The 22,163-nt window shown below is 38.9% G+C and overlaps 3 protein-coding genes across 11 annotated transcripts in view; 2 read left to right on the top strand and 1 right to left on the bottom strand.

Moving 5' to 3' along the window:
* kank1a (KN motif and ankyrin repeat domains 1a) overlaps positions 1-4,490 on the top strand; it is a 65,440-nt gene extending 60,950 nt beyond the window's left edge. For all 6 annotated transcript variants that reach the window (XM_084728265.1, XM_084728268.1, XM_084728270.1 and 3 more), the window contains 4 exons: positions 1,266-1,408; positions 2,622-2,822; positions 3,297-3,395; positions 3,494-4,490. In XM_084728265.1, the coding sequence (XP_084584391.1) occupies positions 1,266-1,408; positions 2,622-2,822; positions 3,297-3,395; positions 3,494-3,556 (506 nt within the window). In that variant the 3' untranslated portion in view covers positions 3,557-4,490. The remainder of the gene's footprint in view (positions 1-1,265; positions 1,409-2,621; positions 2,823-3,296; positions 3,396-3,493) is intronic.
* A 2,920-nt stretch (positions 4,491-7,410) lies between these two features.
* On the bottom strand, positions 7,411-12,849 carry LOC146320140 (cilia- and flagella-associated protein 157-like). 2 transcript variants are annotated; one of them, XM_084729482.1, is made up of 9 exons: positions 12,458-12,849; positions 11,227-11,498; positions 10,972-11,125; positions 10,451-10,718; positions 9,734-9,855; positions 9,285-9,435; positions 8,551-8,705; positions 8,131-8,206; positions 7,411-7,766 (listed from the first exon to the last, which is right to left on the bottom strand). In XM_084729482.1, exons 1-9 carry the CDS (start codon positions 12,619-12,621, stop codon positions 7,731-7,733), a joined length of 1,398 nt encoding a protein of 465 aa, XP_084585608.1. In that variant the 5' UTR covers positions 12,622-12,849; the 3' UTR covers positions 7,411-7,730. The 2 variants fall into 2 exon arrangements, with proteins under 2 accessions (XP_084585608.1, XP_084585607.1); XM_084729481.1 differs by having other exon boundaries at positions 8,131-8,211; positions 12,458-12,848.
* Positions 12,850-14,997: 2,148 nt separating this feature from the next.
* dmrt1 (doublesex and mab-3 related transcription factor 1) overlaps positions 14,998-22,163 on the top strand; it is a 31,853-nt gene continuing 24,687 nt past the window's right edge. For all 3 annotated transcript variants that reach the window (XM_084728264.1, XM_084728261.1, XM_084728262.1), the window contains exons 1-3: positions 14,998-15,216; positions 16,411-16,585; positions 18,735-18,892. In XM_084728264.1, the coding sequence (XP_084584390.1) occupies positions 14,998-15,216; positions 16,411-16,585; positions 18,735-18,892 (552 nt within the window). The remainder of the gene's footprint in view (positions 15,217-16,410; positions 16,586-18,734; positions 18,893-22,163) is intronic.

Below are 22,163 nucleotides of genomic sequence, written 5' to 3'. Positions count from 1 at the left end.
TTGTAGTAACGTGTACCAAGGTAAACTGTAGTTGGCATGAATATGTTCTGAGTTTTGACACGACTTTTCCCCTAATGCTGGGAGTGTCTGATTTCTCAGCTGATTTACTAAGTGCATTTAGTCAATTACAGTACTTTAGTACAAATTTGAGGTACTTGTACTGTTTTCTTTTAATGCTATGTTCTGCTGCTACTACACTATAGGGAAATATTGTACATTTTGATGGTTGCAACTGAAATGTGAAGATGTGAAGACTGTGAAAGAGAAGATTTTTTTTGGTAATAATTTTGAGGTTTGTGCTGTTGGTTGGACAAAACAAACATGACGGTGTTAGTTTGGGCTCTAGATAATTTTGATGACTTTACTCAATAATTTCAGAATTTTTGATAAACCAAACAACCAAAGAAATTGGGAAAAAGATCAGCTGAGGAATCCATAAAGAAAATAATTGGTTGCACTTCTGTACAAGATAGTTCACAATAAGTTCCACCTCAACCAAGAACAGTAAAATCCTATTTTTACATGAATGCTGTGTGAAAATAATCTGTTAATATCATATAATAGTTTGACAGTCACAGGAACCATTTATCTACGTCGAGTACTTAATAATACTTTAAGTATTTTTCTATACTTTAACTTGACATTTTCAATGCAGGACTTTATCTTGTAACAGAGGTATTTTAAACATTTTGTTGATGTATTAGTACTTGTACTTAAGTGAAGGATCTGAATACTTCCTCCACCACCACCATGCATCGACCTCTCTGAAGGCTCAATAGACTGTGATGAGGTCCCGGCCACTTGCTGCTCTAAAAGCCTTTTGTCTCCTCGGCCTTTTGTGTCCTTGTGCCCTGTGACAGCACATCCACCCCCCTGTCCCCATTGTGGCCTTTGTCCTCACACCGTCCCGGTTCCTTAGACCTCTCCTCCCCTCAGTGACGGGGCAGCCACCCTCATAACCCGCCTCGCTCACTCCCATCCAGGCTCTGATGTTTCGTCTCTTTCAAAGGCTTCAGCTCTGAAAAGGCTGCTCGCAGAAAATGTAAAGACAAGTTCTTTAAGGTTCGTACGATGAATGATTTTGTCAACAAGGAGATGTGACACGAGTCCTGGTACATCAGTGTGTTGGTGACTGACAGGCAGCGACGGTGACAAGTCAATCGCATACGACGGTTTGATTTCCACAGAGACCACCCACTTTGACATGGTATTCCCTCAAGCTACTGCACAGCTTTTAACATGGTGAGTGTGTGTTTGTGTTGCAGATGTGTGTAACGTGAACCAGCAGAACAAGGCGGGATACACACCCATCATGCTGGCCGCGCTGGCCGCAGTGGAGACGCCCAAGGACATGCGGATCGTGGAAGAGCTCTTCAGCAAGGGCGACGTCAATGCTCGAGCCAGCCAGGTCAGTGAGTGGAGGTCAGAGGTCAGAGGGCAGCAGCAGGGCACCAACAGACACCACACACACACAGTTTAGGTTTCAAGAAGCAGGGAAATGAAGGTCGTGGTGACAAATGAAGGACTGACTCTTTGTTTTTAAACTAAGGAGGTTAAACTGATGTACCAATGTTACAAAAGGGTATTTAAAAGACTTATAACAATAAGGGATTTTTTCCCTTATTTTTTCTATTAAATCAGGACCACAGAAAAACAGTTCCTGCACAAAAGTCTCAGTTGAAAGTCTAACTGCAAAAGATTTTAGCAGAAAACTGAATGTCAGGAGTACCCCGTATTAAGATGAATTGTACTTTAGTGACACCAAGTGGTGAAGACGGGTAAATGTTTGGGTTTTTGGAAGTCGTACAGATACTGTACAACATGTCCAATGTCCTCACAAAAGGTTCGATGTTGGCTGCAATCAACCAGAAACTGTGAGACGTGGAGTAGGATGCAATACAGTGAATGCGTTCAAGTAAAATCTTAATTCTTAGATGGGTCAAAATTAGCTGGTAGGTTTGTATGTCTTATATATGTATTTTTATGATGATAAGAAGTTTTACATAAAAGCTAACATGTTTATGTTCATCATTGCCAGTGCTGATAAGTGCCAATTTTTCAAAATAAGAAATAAAAGTGCTATTTTGATTGACATTTAAATAATTTTGTTTTACATTTATTTTTTATCAAAACTTACATTTATATGGATTAGAGACAAATTATATTGTCTTGTATACAAGTGTACTAATACAGGGATCATGACATTTATGCGCAATAAAAAAATGTCTGATTTTCTGTTGTAAATTTTTAGTTAGGGTTACCCCTTTTTTCACAAAATGTCTGTACTCAAAAAGGCATGTTTGGTAGGATTATAGGTGATTTTCAAAACTTTCAGAACTTGGGACTTTTTTGTCTCTCATATAATATGTTGAGGACACACACTTTTGTGTAAAATGCCTGGACTAAAATGTGTCTCACACACACATACACACCATGATCTCCTCCAGGTTTACGCCTGATGTAGATAAGAGAATATACAACAATAATATTAGATAAAAACAATAGTAATAAAAGACATGACCTGCTTTTCTTAAAGTTTTTTTGAATGTCTGTAACTTAATCTTAACCCCAAACAAGCCACTTGAACATGTCCTCTCACCGTGCTGTTGTCTCTGTGTCAGGCTGGTCAGACGGGGCTGATGCTGGCGGTCAGTCACGGCAGGATGGACATGGTTCGGGCCCTGCTGGCTCATGGGGCCGACGTCAACGTCCAGGATGATGAGGGCTCCACGGCGCTGATGTGCGCCAGTGAACATGGACACGTCGAGATTGTCAAACTGCTGCTGGCTCAACCCGGCTGTGACGCCACGCTGAGTGACAGCGTGAGTAACACATGAAGGAGCGAAGGACACTTAAATACTTGTACTTTAAGCAAGTATTTGGTTTTCATGCCACTTGCTGCTTCTACTTCACCACATTTCACAGGGAGATATCATACTTATTTAATTTACAAAATAAGATTTTTGAATAAAACAAACATATGAAGAGATTATAAAATATGATGTTATGTAAACTTGAACAACCAACAGTTTATACACTTGCTAAAACCAGCTGCAACAATTAGTAGATTAATCAATCAATCAATTAGTCGATTGACAGAAAATTAACTGGCAACTACTTTGATTAATCACTTAAGTCCTTCATTTCAAACATTTGATTCCATAAACTTTACTGAATACTGACTGTTTTATGAGAGGGTTTATCTTCAATTTTTTTAAACTCTTCTTCTATGGTTTGTTGCTCCTTCATCTTCTATTTGTTGCTCTATCCTTGTAATCTTCTTTCCTCCCTTTCAGGATGAGAGTAATGCCCTGTCCATTGCTCTGGAAGCAGGACATAAGGATATTGCAGTGTTGCTTTATGCACATGTAAACTTCTCCAAAGCCCAGTCACCGGTACGTCCTCAACTCTCACCTGTTCTGCGAATCTCACTTCTCTTTACGCGTCACATTAAGCGTTTACACACGTTTGTTTATGTACATCTGTGTTCCAGGGGACCCCTCGACTCGGCAGAAAGACGTCACCAAGTCCCACTCGGAGGAGCATGTTTGATTAGAGGCCCCGCCTCTCCCCACAAACCCTGCGCTGCTATTGGTTCACGCTGAATGATGCCTTACCCACAGCTGGATGAGGGACTTTATCCCAAGCACCAACCAACCAACCAATGAGATTTCTGGAAATGTTTTTTTTTTTTTATTTATGTGCACACTTGCTTCCATGATGAGCCCAAAGTGCCCTTTGAATATGAATGTAACCATCTGGTGCCTCAAGTCCTGTCACATCTGGCTGAAATCCAGTCTCAAATACTCAGCAAACCAACATGACGACAAAGTCAACTACTAAATGCCATTTTTTTTTTCCTTTTTCCTTTTGTTTTTTCTTTTTTTTGCAATTTGACAGCCTTTTTTATTTCTAAAGCTCAATGTTGATCATTCAAGAGCACCAAACATCCTCATTTGTGATTTTTTTTTTCTTCTTTTGAGTGCATCAGAGTAGACAGATGGAGAATAATCCACCCACACGTTAGAGGAAGTATTTCCTGTATATATTGCTCGCCTCGACATCCCAGTCTCACACACGTGCGCCCAGCTCTACAGTACATGTACAACCCATGTGGGCGAATGCATCAATGAATAGACGTGACCTAGACTGGAGAAATTGTACTTTTATACAAATCCTTTGTATCTATTTAAAAAGAAGAATCACATTATTTTAAATATTTCCTATTACTACTTAACGACCCATGAAGTTATATATTTATCAAAGTATAGTTTTTAATGCAGATATATGTATTTCATTGTACATACGGTGGTCATTAGAGTTTAGTTATTCTCCTTTTTGTCTTCATGTCCAGTTTCTTTGTCTTTCATGTGTAATTATAAGCTGTCTGTCCTCCTAGTATTCATCAAGGTACTGACTTTCATCCTCAAATGAGAATTGAAGTGCCTGAGACTTTGCCATATAACATTAAACACCAATTAAAGAATATAGATCAGTGTCTCCTCTTCATTGATGACCCACAATGCTTAGGTAAATCAATATTAAGTTTAAGAGAAATTAAACCACAGCCTGATGGGAAAACATATCTGAAGGTTTTTAACTTACAACCCTGATTCCAAAAGTTAGGATGTGGTGTAAAACACAAATAAAAATAAAATGCAATATATTGCAAATCATTTTAGACCAATATTAAACTGAATAAAGTACAAAGGCAAGATATTTAATGTTCAAACTTATTAAGTTTATCGTATTTCATATATACATTCATTCTGAATTTGATGCCTGCAACACGTTTCAAAAAACCTGGTACAGGAGCATGTTTGCCACTGTGATACATCACATTTTCTTTTTAATAACACTCGTCCTGTTGAAATAAGCAAGTTGAGACATAACATACAAGTGTGAAAATGTTCAAAACACAGATGTGAGAGAGAAGACGACAGAAACAGGCTAAAGAACATAAACCAAAGCAGAATGACCTGAAACATCATCAACTACAAGACTGCACTCAGTCAGACCTCCTTCTCCGGCCTCCATCATTTGTTGTGTTTTTTGTCGCTCTCTCCGCCGTGCTATGGCTTGTCTTTGTAAATCTCGACGACGTTCAGCAGCCTCCGGTGTTTCTTGCGCTCTGCGCCGCGCCATGGCCTGTCTTCCTAAGGCTCGACGACGCTCTGCCGCCTCCGGTGTTTCTTTCGCTCTGCGCCGCGCCATCTGTTGTCTCAGCAAGGCTCGACGACGCTCTGCGTCTTCTGGTGTCTCGTTGGCTTGTTGGATGCGCTTCCTTATTCTCCCAAGCTCCAGGCGACGCTCGGTTTGTTCTGGTGTTTCTCTCATGCGGGCGAGTCTCTTTCTCTCCTTATCCTTTTTTCGGCGCTTTCTATGATTTGATTTGTAGCGCCGGGGCATGGTAATAGTCTATTTCTAATACAAATTATGTACTTTTACTGCATGAAGGTGCAGCTGTCGAGCAGCCAAGCAGTGCCTCAGGTTGGTCACAAACCTGTAAAAAGAGAAATGGTGATACATAAAAGTAAGAGCAAATGGACACAAGTGTGTTATTACAAAAGTAACACTATCGCCACGCATAGGTGAAGTACTGGGAGTGTGACAGCAACTGGAAAGCAACAATATCGTGGTAAATTGTGACCACCAAGATACAGACTTACAGTGCTGCATCACCATGTGTTTTGAAGTCGATTAGGAAGAATAAAGATTAAAATATAAATGCTCAATGGACATTAACTAATGGAAATGATATAAACGCATGATCGATCTGTAAAAAGTGCTGCAGGGATGCTGGATGGGACCCTGATATTACAACAGCATGTCCTGTGTTATTCAGACAGTATAAACTTTGTTTAAAGATTGTTATTTATTTATAACATGTTGCTGTAACACACCACACCAAATAAAACCCCTCCATGGTAGTTGAAGCTCACAGAATTGTCCCTCCCGGTTCCCTTATGGACAAGATTTCGGCGAAGCTAACAAAAATGTGTATTTATTCATCTGTGATTGTGTCTAGCTGGAGTGAATCATGTCATATCAGGTATGCAAGTAATCAGCAGATGCTCCGGTTTAAAATGAGACCAAACTTTATATTGGTGTCACTTGTTAAACCACGAAAAAGACCAACACGTGCCCTGGAAGTCTTTTGTTTTTAGCCTAGCCGATTGCTTGAAATACGTTTTACGGTGTCGTAATGCATATCGTAAAACGGCAAATAGTGTTGAAAAGTGTAACAGCAGAGCTTTACGATATTGGGGATTTTATCGATATTTATTTGAATTCATAACGTAACCCGATCCTCGAAATCTGACATTGATCGATTTAACGTGACAAGGAGCTAGTCGGCAGCACTGACGTAATTATATCGCGACTCAGCACTGCTTCTATTAAAGGTAGAGATTTTGTGCTGAATATACAAAGGCATTCAGTGTACGTTAATCTGTTAGTAAATCCATTGTCCTCTCATACTGTCCTCGGTGTATTGCCACCATCAGTGATGATCGATCAGTTAAGGGACAAAGGTATATCAGCAGCTGTCTAACATGAATGTTTTTAAACGAGCACATCTGTAATGTTGGAGTAAGCAAACACAAACCGCAGCTGTCCTACCTTGCCGTGCAAATTTGGAACAATTCCAAAATACCAGCGATGTAAAATACCAATCTCTAAGGGAAAATGCCATCGACGATTCCACTGAAGCTGTTGTTAATCTTCTTCTCGTTCGTAAGCGTTTACTGGTGGTTGGAAAAACAGCTTAAAGGCGCATTACCGCCTCCAAATGGACTGGAGTGTGAATCAAGCGTTAATGCAATGAAGTCTGTTTGCTTACAGTGTGTTTGCATTTTTCGGTCGAGTACTTGCCTGTTTTATATAATGTAAGGTTGAAGCGTGTCTGACCTACAATTGAATTTCTTCCCTTTGTTTCCAGCCAGTCCTACCAGCACCAGCATGTCTTTTATATTATATAGGTGTCTTCCAGTTTCATTATCATCCCAATACTGGTTGTGCATATGTTCTAAATAATGTTTTAAATCAATCATTAGCAATTATAGAGGAAGAAATACATATTTTATTAAATCCATATTGAATTTGAGCAAAATAAAGGTCAGCCCAATACCACCAGTAAACTCCTATTTAATTTCCATACATAAAATAAGCAATGTTTAATAAAGAGGAAGAAAAAAGCCAGATACTTTAAAGCGTCCATTATTTTATTTATTTGTAGGTTTTTATATCATTGTGTAGCTTCCAAAAAGTGTTTCTATTATGGTATTCAAATGTGAATATTCAAATTTTGGTTGAAGTAGGTATGTTTTATCATAAAAATGCTATGTTCCCAAGCCCTTATAAAGATATTTTTCCACGGGAACTGACGTAGGTTTCTGCATGATGATGATGATGATGCTACATATAAACCCCCTATGTTGAGAGAGAGAGGTGGGCATCAGCACTCTAACCTGTATCATTGCTTTTAACAAACAGCTGAGTGTGAGTTTCCATTTGAAAAGCCTGCAAAAGAAGGTTGATCTGACCTTTAACAAAGATATTTATAGCACAAAATAAGTAATTTGAATTTGGTACAGAAGGTAAATAGTTAACAGGATTGAACTCTGTTTTAAGACATGAAGGGTTTTCTACAGAATGAGTTCTGTAACTGTTATTTGGGTTTAGTGAACAAGTTTCTGGAGGTCAGGAATCTTAAAGTTGAATCAGTCAGGTTAACGGAGCCAGCTGTTTTCTGACTGGAAGGCTTCCTAAGGGATGATAAGAACAACAAAAGAAAAAAGTGTAGAGTTATATTAAAAAGTACATTTCCTCCGCAACAAACATAATCACCTACAATTACAGTGGCATCTATTCTTGCAAAACGTGTTACTTTTTTGTTTTGTTTTGTTTTTTTTAACTGAGAGTCCTTACATATCCAAAGTATAGCTTCTATTAATTTAGACTGATTGACTGATGCATTTGTGTAATGTTTTCTAGTATATATGTAATCTGTAAAACAAATCCAAAATTTAACACAAAGGTAATATTCTTTCAGGAAACAGAAACAGGACTTCCAGATACAACACTGCCCCCTGCAGACCCAGTAGGTGACTTTCAAGGTCTGAAACAAACCTGTGCAGATGCACGAAGGTGCTGCTGGACGCTGCTCCGGTCCCTAAGTGTTTGTGCTTCAGTGTGGGAGGGGGCACTGCTCTGTGAAGACACCAGAAACAAGATTATGGTGACAAAGCAAAAACTTCTCTTTCAAGATCGGTCATGAACAGAACTGTACTGTTCTGATAATTAGCCTTATTGGCATTATCTGAGACTTAATTCTTTGTTGTGACTAGGTCATCAACACTTCTTTTGAAGAAATACACTTAAACATGCCAACAAGTATATTAAGACCATCGATTATTTCCATGGATACTTTAGTCACACAATGTGGTGCACAATGCAGTTCAAAGAGTCACTTACAGACCTTCAAAACAGCCAACAACAAAAAAAATGTGGTTCAAATGCACAACAACAGTGCAAGAGGGATCTTATGACCTGGCTGCTGCAGGGTCAGAGGTCTGCAGCTCATTCAGCTGGCTGCTCTCAGAGGCGGAGTTGGTGAGTTGGTCCAAGACCACCAGCAGCTTCTGCATCAGCTGCTTCCACTGGAGGACAGAATCCACATCCAAGTTCTGCCCTGTAGGTGCCTCCTGCACAGAACAGAACTAACATCAGGGTTCAAGTCATGAAAAAGAGGCAGAAACAATCTCACTTAGTGTGTTTTCATGTTACTATTAACAGTAATGTTGCTAAATTGCTGAAATTGTTTAGTGCATTATTAGTATACTAAAATTCAAAGTAGTGTGGCAGCAACTTAACATATTAATATAGGATTAACAACCATCAACATACACATATGTGTCTGTGAGGCAATGATTCCCCGACCTGTTCTGTCTTATTTACTCTTACATTTCTACTTTTTAGTTCAAGTTCAAGTTAAGTTAAAGTGGTGAATCAGGGAAATTAGCCATTTTAATTAATGACAGTAGAAGGTCAGCTAGGTTTTCATTTTGCTTACAAAAAGGGTTAAATAGGCTGATTAGCCAACCTGGATAACTGCCTTATTGATATAGAGAATTTTTAACCTCTCCACTTTTAGATTACAGACAGCTAATTTAGTAACCAGGCTTAAATTAGACTAGTTTGTCCTAAAAAGATATGTACTTGACTTTCTTTGTTCTGATATGGGGTATTTAGGGCAAGGATTTTTTTTTTTTTTTCATTTTTACCATCAGAACTAGTTTGAGAGTGATGGCTGCGTCCTGCATGATGTTCTTTATCCTGCTCCTCCTCCGTCTTTCCTCCTGGATCTCTGCCTCCAGTCGAGTCACCTCTGTTCTGTTAGTACTGCACTGCTCAGTCAGTGAGGCCCGGCCCTGTCTGAGAACAACACAACACTGACAGTGATGAAGTATTCATCACATGTCAGCAGTTGACTGCACATCAAGAGGTCAAATACAGATGCTCCCCAGAGATTAGAACTCTAATCTTCAGCTATGAGTTTAGTTTTCTTATCTGTCACTTTAAGTTCAAGTTAAGTTTCTTTTCCAGAAACTTTGGGAATTTTCTGTAAAGAATACTGAGATATTCACTACTTGCTCTTAACACTGAAATGAATGCAAAATTGTATAAAATATGGGTCAGTGGAATGGACGTCAGAAATAAAGTAAACATTGACCTGAGTGCTTCCATCTCTGCCATGACTCCTCTGTGTTTGGACTGAAGCTGCTCAAGTTCTTGTCTACTGTCTTTCAGCTCCGCCTGCAGCTGCTGACACTTTTCTGTAAGCTGCTCCACCACCTGATGGAGAGAAGATGTCAAAAGTCAATTGTTGTCAAGGAATAATCCTCTGGGGCCAGTATTTCAAAACTTTTAATACAGCTCACAATGATCCGGATAGGATTAAATCTTAAATTTGGGTATTTCAAAACCAGGATATGTGATCCTGATCCAACAAAACTTGGATACGGAATTGATAATCCAATCCTACCCAGAATCCAGATCAAATGTTATTTTGGGTATATCAATGCTCTAAGGTGCAGATTATGATAGTTTTGATGCTAAAAATCATATCCTGATCCCACCAGTAGGGTGGACTTTAGAATCATGTAAGGCTGATGGGATGTATCTGATCATTCTTTTATTAAGTTCTTTTACATTAAAGTAACACAGATCATGCCAAAACAATATCCATTCTATCTTAAACAATTAAGAAACAAACAAATATGTCCAATTAGAACACCATAAACGCTCAAACTGTCATGTAAAAATGGGTTGGCACAAAAACTAAAATTTAACATTTTTTCCTCCAAATGTGCAATGTGCATCAGAATTCCCACAAGGAATTATGGAGGGATTGTGAAAAGCTTTATTATCCAGATAGTCTTTCTCCTACCTTCTTGCGGACGCAGCTCTGGCGGGACATCTCTTTGAGCATTTGCTCCAGGATGTCCACATCTACACTGAGCCGACTCTTACGGTCCCGCAGGACGGAGTTCTCCCCCATCAGGACCTGTGTGTGCTCCGACAGCTGGGTGAGGTGAGCCTTAACCTCTGCGTTCTCCTGAAGGGCCCACCTGGTTGTTTCTGGAACCTTCTGGTCCACCTGGTGCTGCACCTCTGCCGCCATAGCTGCGACGTGGCTCTCCATCTCCTTCTCCAGCCTTTTGTCATTGAACAGGAGAGAAGAAAGAGTGAATAATTTAGGCATCGTATATTTAATAATACTGAAGGTAAGTTTAATTTTTTTCAAGCAACTTTGACACTTCAATTAAAAGTACTGCCTTGAATTAAAGCTATTAGCTCACATTTCTGCCATATTTGTCTTTTTAAAAAAATGATTTCATAGCTTGGACGGGCTGTAATCATAGGTTAAAATTGCAATTGTAATTCTGTCAGTAAACTAGACACTTTAACCTCTTCTGTTCCAGCAGTGCTTTCATCTCCAGGCTGTGGACGGCAGCTTTGTGTTTCTCCTTTTGACTGGCCAGTTGCTTCTCCAAAGACTCCATGTTGGACATCAGCTGATCCTTCTGCTTCTGAAACTCCTCCAGACCAGCAAGCTTTTCCGCTTCAAGGAAGAGAGAGCAAAGGAGAGAGTTAAAGAAACCAGTGAGTTTCCACATGCTACAGTCAGAGCTGAAGTCAACCCACAGAGATATTTGGCCTTACAGAGTATGGTGTTTTCTGCAGTGACTTTTTCAGTTACATCTTGAAGCTCTTGCCTCAGCTGACTGTGCTGCAGCTGCAGGGCATCTCTATCTTTCTCGGCTGCCTCCCGCTGACTCTCCAGGCGCTCTTTCAGCTCGTCCACCTCCTCCTCCTTTTCCAGCACAGATCGAGTCAGATACTCAACAATGTCCTTCTTCTCCTTTTCCAGTGCACTGTACTGAGAGCTTAAGTCATTCTTCTGTCTCTCTAGTTGATCACATTTCACCTGATATCTGGGGGAAGAAGAGGGTCATGAACTCCCCAAGGTCCCCAAGTAAAAATTCTCTGATTCCAGCTTTTTCAATGTGAGTATTTTCTAGTTTCTTTACTTCTCTGTGACAGTAAACAGAATATCTTTGGGTTGTGGACAAAACAATTTTCTTTTGCTTATTGACATTTTTCACCATTTTCTGACATTTTACAGACAACTAATTAATTAATCGAGACAAATAATTGATCATGAAAGTTATCATTAGCATCATTAGCTGCAGCTTTTATCTCAGTAAGAGCAAGAACTATATGTCCTCAAAAACTTTAAAAACAACTCACTGAAATCATTATGACTTTAGTTTAGTTATGTGCAATGGAAGAAGAAGTATTCGGAGCCTGTTAAAATAGCAAAACCACAATGAAAAAAATAGTCCATTACAAGTGAAAGTCCTGCATTAAAAAACTTACTCAAGTAAAAGCAAAGATGTATTGACACCTAAATATGGTGCATCTTAAAATCTAAAAGTAAAAGTACTCATAATGCAGGTATTGCATTAATAAACAGATCAATCAATGATGAAAATAATCGTTAGCTGCAGCCCTACACTAGGGTCCCGTTCCATTTAGTGTAGCAGTGCTTTTCCTGTGAACCAACTTGCACCATAGCAGTACCCTGACTCAGTGTTTGACTTGAATGAACTGAACCCCAACTAGAATCACAGTAAACTCCTGTGTGTACTCTACGATTTCAAAGAAAAAGAGGGATAACTTCGCTAGCAAGGGACAAGCTAACGTAACATAGATTACGAACGCGCGAAAACGATTTGTGAATGAAGTTTGAAGGAAAAAAATGACAACAAAATGTATCTAAAAATCGATTATTCGCACGAACCATACGATACGTTACTCTTAACTTATCATTAAACTGACTTAGCTAATTCCCTAAATAGAGAAGCGCCATTGTCGTGTAAAACAGCCTCACCTGTCCGACTGCTCGGTCAAATATCGTATTTGATTCAGGTATAAATCCCTCTCTTTGTCGTCAGAAGCCGTTTTGTCTGTAGGAGTCGCGGAACTGTTCCCTTTTGCTGTTTTCTTGTCTTCAACTGGTTTGACGCCACTTTTCTTATCCTTCTTTTTGGGCATTGTGTCAGAGAAAGTTGGCTAAAAGTTTAGTTACGCTGGGAGCCAGCAGACAAACCAAACTACGTTGTTGCTAGGCAATGCTGCCTTCAGGAACACCTCGAAAACTTTTCACTATTCACGCGGATACTTTGTGCTGCAAGAGGTCAAAAATGTTATAAAGCTGATCGGGCGTTCATACTTTTATTTGTCTTTTCACAGATATAGGCTTGCGAAAATCTGTATTTCAGTTGTAGTGTTTAATGTAATTGTTTAAACCACATTTTTAGAGTCATCAAGGTGTTACAGTTAATTTTATCTGATACTTATTAAAACTGGCAAGAACTATTATACAAAATTACACAAAACAAACCAATGTTTCATAGGCTACAGTTGAAAGGTTTGTTGGTAACATAATTTCTTGGTTGTGTGTATTGAAAGTATTCAAAAAAAAAAAAATAGATATTGAATAACTGCTCATTTTATTCTCAAAACACAGCACATAACTATCTCCTTATGTCTTACTATCACTGGTAATATAGTACAAAATAAAGTTTTGCCTGTTATTTTATCACAATTAATTAATTACAGAGTTAATCTACTTATAAAATCAACTTGATCCACTCACCCACCCAGCGGTGATGGGGTAGTAGCAATGCCCGACTCAGTGGCTCCCTTGGGTGGTGTGAGCCAGTACTGCATGTCAAATTGCTTAGTTTCATGATACAGTGCACTGTGCATACAGGCAAAACAACACAGTGTTTCTTGTGTGAAAATTTTCCATTTCATTGGGTACACTGATCTCACTTCTGCTTTACTCTACAGTCTGTTACTGGCAAAGAGAGCCATCATAATAACAGAAAGGTTAAATATGTTAAATCACAGACTTCATTACTGCATTATAATCTATCATCATTACCTTATGCTATAGAGGCCATTAAACTCAGTGTAGCCACCCTGCTTTCAGTTACCTTACAGCACCAGGACGTAAGCCAATGAAGTGTAGCAGTTATTTATCTTGAGCAGGTGATTCAGCGCTGTGTAAATGCTTGCTTTTTAATTGGTAACTTTTCATCCCCCCTCCATTTGGCAGCACTGGGATTTTAATTGGGTGCCTGTATATTTCAGCTCACCTCACTCCCTGCCTATAAATCCACTTGGCTGACTGACTGACCAGTGTGGAGGTTAATTCAGTTTCAGCTCAGTCAAGCCTAGTAAATTAATAAGAGAGTATTAACACACCACGTGGCATATCAGCCACCATGTAAAAAGAGCTACAGTAAATATATTTAGTAAAATGATACTCTGATATTACAATATAATTACAAGCCCAGGGGAAATATCACAGTATACTAGTAGCTATTATAACCCAAGTACAATAGACACAATACAAGCTGCTGTAGGGAGGTAAAGAGATATTTAATTGGGGGAACTAATCAGCATCAGTTTCATTTAAGTTAAACAAAACAAATTAAATAAGATATTTAGTCAGGAATGAATCACAGCAGCCATGGACACACGTATTTGTGTTTTCAGTTTTTGAGTTAGGAGGATACAATTAAATTTGACTTTGTTTGCTGGGATTCACTGTATAAACGCACGCGAATCCTGTAAGATTTAATGGGATCTGTAAAGACTTGCATGACAAACCTCCCTGGGACACCTAAGACCCAGCAAACACCACATCAGGCAAACACTAAATGGAAGTTTTTTCTTACCACTGTCATCTTAGTGCTTGTTCTTGGCAAAGTAGCTCAGGTACTTCCTAAAATTAGACAAGATGGTGTGTGCAAATGCCAGGATTAATCTCAAATCCTGAGTCAAAGAGACTCTTTGTATTAACTAGAAGATCTTCACAAGGTTATAGATTGAGAACTCAAATCAGATAAAGTAGCATAAATTAAGTAGTTAAGGTCCTCAACTTTTTCCAGCTGCAACTTTTAATGTTGACATTTATGCATCAGTATTAGACCTTTTGTCACAGCAGCAATTTTGACATGAAATAGTATGGTAAACACAGGCCTTATCAGTGTCTTATAGAATGCACTACTTTTACTCATAACAGAGTATTCCTTCACTGTGGCATTATTACTTGAGGTACACAAGCATGAGTTTATATGGAAGTATGGGCCTGCAGTCATTACTAATTGAAGTGTGAACCAGGGTGCAGCAGACGGATGCCACTGCTCTGTCAGGTCTCTCCCGCGCTTTCAGCTTGTTTCCTCCCACAAGTCACAGCAGCAGAAACCAGCAGCAGGGCGGGGAAGGACGGGTGACCTTATAGCCTCCAGCCTGGCACCAGTGTGGGCTTTTACCAGCCGAGTCTACAGCCGATTGCTGGCACGAACTCCAACATCGTTGCAACAGTCTGACTGTGGTCGTCCAGAGCTTCTAGCAGCCATGAGCAAGTACAAGAAGAGCGAGCAGGTGCCCGAGTCCACCGGACCTCTGTCCCCACCCAAAGGCCCGAAACCCCCGAGGATGCCCAAATGCTCCCGCTGTAGGAACCACGGCTATGTGTCTCCTCTGAAGGGACACAAGCGCTTCTGCAACTGGAGGGACTGCCAGTGTCCCAAATGTAAACTGATTGCTGAGAGACAGAGAGTCATGGCGGCTCAGGTAACCGTTAACCTTAATTTACTGGCGGCTCGCGCCACCCGCGAAGAGCTTGAACGGAGCCGAAAAGTCTCTAAACACATAAAATGATATTTGTAAACATTTCAACCACTCTGAGCAAATTTACTTTAGTTTTTCTTAGTTTTCTTTCGTGTACTAACATGTAGCTAGCTTCGTCTGTACACAGCTAGCATACAGAACTTTATAAAGCCTGTTTTTTGAGTAATGTTACTATGTATTCGTACACTTACTTACAGCAGACAGTTTATAAATAGGAGTTAATACACAGGTCACAGTATATAGAGTAGCTCGTTTTCCATTGAGGTCACTTACTTTGTAGCTTTGTGCTTTTAGCTTTTTGAAACTGCCATTTAACTAGTTTCATTGATTGTTATATTTTGAGTTAAAGAAAGGCTACCCATACATTTTAACTAAAACTAGCTAGATAGACAGAGTACTTAATTTATCTTAGTAGAAATATGACAGCAGCCAAGTCAATCAAAAGAAAACCCCAAAAAACAAACAAACAAACAAATGAATAAAATAAAATCTGTCTCCAAAAAGTTAACTAAACAACGATCTAACCAGGGTTGGATTATATGCGCTATTTTCTGTCAGTTCTTCAGTCTATAAAGTATCAGAAAACTGCTTATCACAAGCAGCCAAAACCCAGTGTCACACATTCAGATTGCTTGTATTGTTCAATTGATAGTGCCAAACCAAAAGAGGTTCAGTTTATAATGATATAAATTAGTTGAAAAGCATAAAAAGCTAAATTTAAGATGCTGGTATCAGAAAATGTTTGAAGAATTTTGCTTGAAAAGTGACGATTATTTGATAATTCAAATATTTGCTGAAAAACTCTGTTGATTAACTAATTGTTTAATACTTTGACCTCTAGATCTAACTTTGTAACTAACTCATATTGGTAAACACAACAACATCATAACATGAATATGGCATCAGTCGTATCCATTTAATACATACACTGCTTTTTAAAAATTAGTAGCTAAAGACAAGGACTAGATTATTATTCTTATTGTTATTCTTATTATTTATTTCTTGTTCTTCTTAATATTATTATTATCATCATCATCATTATTTTGTAGCTCTGTCTTTCCATTATCAAGCAAATATTGAGCCTAATCTGCAATTCAGTAAATAATGTTTTGTCTTTTTTCCTTTCCCTGCCTCTAGGTCGCTCTGAGACGGCAGCAGGCTCAGGAGGAAGAGCTTGGGATTTGTAGTCCGGTGTCTCTGTCTGGCCTTGAGGTGATCGTGAAGAACGAAGCCGCAGCAGACTGCTTGTCCTCTGTGGAGGGGAGATCTGCAACACCTATCAGTGCGTCCACTTCTTCTCTTGCTGCCACGGGTGAGATATTGCCGAACGTTATTCATTTACTGTCCTGCCTTGCCGTCTCACAACCAACCCATGTGTCACACTACTAATGTAGCTGATTATACCACTCTACAGGTGAGTCATTGTATTCAAACAACAGCTCCGGAAAGTATTATTATATTAGTTTATTTATGTATTATTATATTATTAACAATTATGTGGTGATGCCAAACATAACTCAGTTGTAACATCTCAGCTGTGATGATTTTCCTTACTGTATATGATAATAAAATCTGTGTTGGCTGTACAAAATAAGCACTTTGATGATACCACCTTGGACTGTAGGAAAGTGTACTGGGAGTTTTTCTCTGACATTTTATAGACCAGCGAATAATTGTTCAATTGAGAAAACCCTAATTATAAGCCCTAATTTTCACTTTTCAAAATGTTTACATTTAGACAAACAATATGCATTTATACAACTGTGGACTGTGTCTTTAAACAGCAGTGTGTAGGATCTGGTGGCATCAAGCAGTGAGCTTGCAGATTGCAAAAATCCCTGCCTCACCCTCCCCTTCTATGTACGTGGAGAGCCTATGGTAACTGTGAAACTTTAGATACTAATTTTCAGGTGATTATAACATATGTTTTAATAATATAATACATTTCTGGAATCACTGGACATTTAAAATGTGCTCATTGGCTGACCAAGTTCATGAAACCCTAATGTTATGGATAATGACTGTATACTACATGCAGAGTTTTCTTGTTGACTAAAGATGATAATGGTGGGTCTTTATTTAAAGAAGTAAAATCAGATCAACAGCTGCCGTAAGACATGCTTGCCTGACATGCTTACCACTTATCTTTACAAAGATGTTGCATAATTTCACTTTGTCCTATGAATTCTCTTTCTGAGCTACAAACGCTTTGAAGTCTATAAAACTGACTTATCAACAAACTTGTCTTAAGAGCAGGGAGATGACAACAAAATTTTAATGACTGCACACTAAATTTCATTTATTTATTTATTTTGTTAAACATTACCATCAGTCAGTAAGTGGAAATTAAAGCTAGACTGGTGGAGGCAGCATGAAAGGTATCTGTCTTCTGGGTGGTAGGGAGGCTGACATAGATATCATGTTCCCTATCAGCCTGATAGTGACTTTTAGGAGTTGGCATATGAGTGGTCAAGGCTGCTCATGTCCTGCTCTGATTTTGCCGTGTGTTTCCGTGAGGATGGACTTCGGGCCCCTGGCTTGGCAACGGAGAGGAGACACTGAGGTGTAAAAAGGAGTTGAGCACACTGTGGAGGGACAACAACAAATGTAATTATCTTTGGTTTCAGTGATGCATAGAGTCTTCATTGTGTAATACAGAAAGCTCGGAGTGTGCCTGAGAGGAATGTGGCCTTGTTGATAAGAAAAGAACGCTTGGCCGCCACAAGCCAGTTATCCCTGTGATAACTTTTCTGACAACTCCTGCTTAAAACCCAAAAAGTGAGAAGGATCGTGAGGCCCCGCTTTCACGGTCTGTATTCACAAAGAATACAGCACAAAGATAAAGCAATTTCTGAGGAAATTGCAGGTGTGAATGCTGCAAGCTGAAGCCAAACTGCAGTGCTGCCTTGAATAAAATGCATGACTTGATTGTCGTATTTGTCCTGCTAAGGCAACCCACACTTACTGTATTAGTGTTGTGTTAGGTCTGCTAATTTGACATCAAAAACACCTGTCACCTGCAGATGGTGCTGTTGATAGCAATTTGAGCTAGTGGTGGAATGACCAGAAAAATCTCAAGTAAGGTTCAAGTAAGGTGCTCTTTCCCTATTAAATCATAAATTAAAATATCTACTGCAAGTCAGAATCTGTATCATTTGAGTAGATCTCATCATTCATTCAGTCAGTCGCTTTCTGTATCAACAAAGATTCAATTGGGGGAAAAAAAACTAGAAGTCTGCTTGAGGTCTGCATAAGTCATACAAACATTTAGTTTTACAAATTGACATTTCAAGTCAAGTTAAAAAAAACAACAGCAACTAAAACTTGTACAAAAGTGCAATCTTCAGGTTCATATTTCAAATGCAGTAATGATCTGAACATACTAAAATCCAGCAACAAATATCATATTTTAGTCTGAACCAATCTTATTTGTTGTCTGCTGGCTGTGTGCGTTTGTCCAGGGAGTCGCTCGGCTTCGTCCTCCAGCCTGTCAGCTGGTGTCCGGGCTCATACTGAGGCACCGTCGGACCTGCTGCTGGAAACCTCCTATTACAACTTCTACCAGCCTTCATGCTACCCCACCTGCTACAGCAACCTCTACAACTACCAGCAGTACCAGGTGACTAACAACAATCACACCATTTACTTCTTATTTGAAGCCTTTTTTTAAGGGTTAATGTGACCGCTCCCTCCTCTTAACAGCAGACTAATGTTGTTGTTGAAGTTATTGATGCTGTGTTTAACCTCCTAAAATTTTTGTTTATTTTATTTAAAGAAAAAAAGCCAGTAAAACATTTTATTGTCATAGTGGAAAAGCTTTTGGAGCAGCATTTAGACCATTATGAATGGCATTATGGTACATGAATGCCATATGAATTGGCATATAGTACAACATTTCAAGGAAAACATAATTTACAAAAACATTATTGGGCATTAACCTGAAAGATCAGATCTACAGAAAAAAATAAAAGTTTTCTGAAACATTTTCATTCTGTTTTTCCATGGCAGTTGACAGTAAGGTAGATCGATAGATAGTAAGGTTGATTGGTAGATATTTGATAAAACCCAAACCCAGCTATCCTGACCAGCCAGCACTGGAAGTTGCTAAAATTGTACAAAAAAAGTTTTTAGTTTTATATTTGTTAAGCTACTTCTGGCAATATAAAACATTATAAGCAGAATGCTGAATTTTGATCTGTTTAACATTATCTTTTGTGCCTCAGAGTGATAGTACAGTACTGTTTATGGACTGATTGTAGCAGCAAACGTGATCACTCTGAGGTATGTTAATGATTTATCATTAATCGATTAATCACTGTTAAGAACTTAACCGATTAAAATGTATTTGATAAGCAATCGATTGTGTAGAAAAGGCAGTAATTGCACCTCATTTGAATTTGTTTTGTCTGGTGGAGCCATTTGTTTAAATAAGGAAACTTAAAATTAAAATGAGAAAAAAAGGAAAATGAGCAAAAAATTAAATATGTCATTATTTCATACTATTAATATCATTAACTAGTAATAGATTTATTGATGATTAGCATTTTCAACTATCAGTCAAAGAAAGTGCAAGAGGTCGGGAATTTTGAAAAGAAGAGCTGAGAGTTTTTATTCTCTGTGTTAAAAGAGATGGATTAAGTGTACAGGAAGTAATGGACTGGTGTCATGTGCGTACCTTTAAGTGTGTGTTTATTTGTACATTTGTATGTGTATGTTGGAGGGGGAACTTCACATCTAAGCTGCTTCATGCCACAGGAACAGGAGATTAGCTGCTTAGCTACGAATCATTTCAGCATGAACAAGGCTTACTTACTATTATCTCATCACATAACTGTCACAGTAATATGAAACCCACGTCAGTCAGTCAGTCAGTCAGTGTGCTTAACTGTGTGAATGCACAGCTGGATGGGAGGAAAGTAGCACCAAATCTTCTTCTTCTTTTTTTTTTAAAAGATTATTTTTTGGGCTTTTACTTTTATTTTGATAGTTACAGCTGAAGATATGACAGGAAAGGGGGCAGAGAAAGGGGGAATGACATGCAGCAAATGGGTCACAGGTGGGAATCAAACCAGCGACCACTGCAGAGGACCAACAGCCTCAGTACATGGGGCAAATGCTCTACCAAGTGAGCTATGGGAGCATCCTCTGCACCAAATCTTCTATCTTGAATGATTATTTCATATGAAAGCAAATTAGTTCATGTGCCTTTGAAATGGAGTATCCTTCCATCTTTGTAAAGTTACAGAAGCAGGCTTGGTACCTCAAGAGTGTCGTTTAACGAACCTGGATCAAATATATGGGCATTGTCATCTGCCTCAGCAATAAGTGCTGAAGTGTCCATTGTCATGCTCGGACTGCACAGTGTTATCACAATTGCAGTATGACCAAGTGGAATATCTGAACTGCAGAAGCTGGAAATTTTTGACAAAACAGCATTATTAGTACTGTACATGAAGTACTGTAGTGTTGCAGAGATGCCTGGTCTACAAAGCTTGTTTGATACCAACAAATGTCAAATGTCACATTGTCATGATTTTAACAGGTTTTTTTTTCAATGAAAATTAAAGTTGTGATGCCAAAATGATCATTCCCATTACATATCACAGTTGTAATATCTGTCCAGAATAATCACAAAATTATTTTTTTACCATATCATGCATACAGTACAGTAGTACTCACACAGAAGACCATTAAAATGATTAGGACACCTCAATTATCCAAATACTTCTTCTCGATGCTGCAAACCAGTTAAGTCCTTGGTGCCCGTGTGACCTAGTGGTCTAAGCCCATTGCATGTATGTAATTTCAGTGTCACTGGTTTGACTGGGTACTTCTGTTGTATCTCACCCCCATGTTTGCTGTCTGTGTCTGCTGGACACTATTAAATGAAGGCAAAAATGTAAAAAGATGATCTGAACACAGGTAGGGTTGCAAATAGCAAGTATTTCCAATTAATCTATTATTTTCTCGATTCCCTCATTAATCAACTATTACAAGTTAAGAAAAGTAAAAACATCGTGAACAACACCTATCACAAGTTCCCAGAATCCAGAATATTTCTTGAGATATAAAACAGAAAAACAATTGACTGATTATCAAAATTGATTGATTTTCTGTCAGATAAATTAAATTACAGTCGTTTCAGCAGTGACAAAAGGCAAATAACAGACTTTACAGAATACAACTATAAAGGACAAAAAACACATGATAGAAAGTTTATGTTGTCCCGTCGTTGCACTGAATCCAAGAATAGGAACATTTTTTTTTTTTTTTTTTTCAAGGGAGGAAGAGTCTCTTTGATATGACAGTGATGTAACACTAAGCATGTGGAGGCAACCTTGTGGACATTAGAAGTTAATTTATTTGGATCTGGTTGTGATTTATTCAAACTTTTATTTCTTTGTTTTCCTTTGAGATGGATGAGAGTGTCTGCTTTAATGTCGGCACTTACGCCATAACGTAGGACACATCGGGGAGACAGTACCTAACATCCCACCACTGCACACACACAACACAACACACACACACACACACTTGGTCCCTCATTCACCCATCTCTATATTCACACTGATTTATGCTTAAATGTATCTCTATTGTGTCCAATGAAATGAGCTTGTGTGTGAAACAAATTAGATCTATAACTCTCCGGTGATCTCAGATGAGGTGGTTTGCTTTTTATGAAGAACATTTGTCCATTCCTGCTCTTCCGCTCTCCACTCCCTCCCCACCGCCACCGTTCCCCCAATAGCAACATCTAGTTTTGGGGTCACTGCCTCCGCTAACCTGCCAGCGCACAGCAGAGCCTGAATTGCAAAGGTTAATGGTATTGTCTGTCGGCAGAGGAACAAACCGCTATGCCTCAGTGCTCGAAGGAGAAAGTGAGCACATTA

Source organism: Lutjanus erythropterus, chromosome 10, assembly GCF_056507025.1.
Source record: "Lutjanus erythropterus isolate fLutEry1 chromosome 10, fLutEry1.hap2, whole genome shotgun sequence".
NCBI lineage: Eukaryota > Metazoa > Chordata > Actinopteri > Lutjaniformes > Lutjanidae > Lutjanus > Lutjanus erythropterus.
The sequence above is the reverse complement of the archived record's forward strand: the minus strand, read 5'-3'. Positions and strand labels throughout refer to the sequence as shown.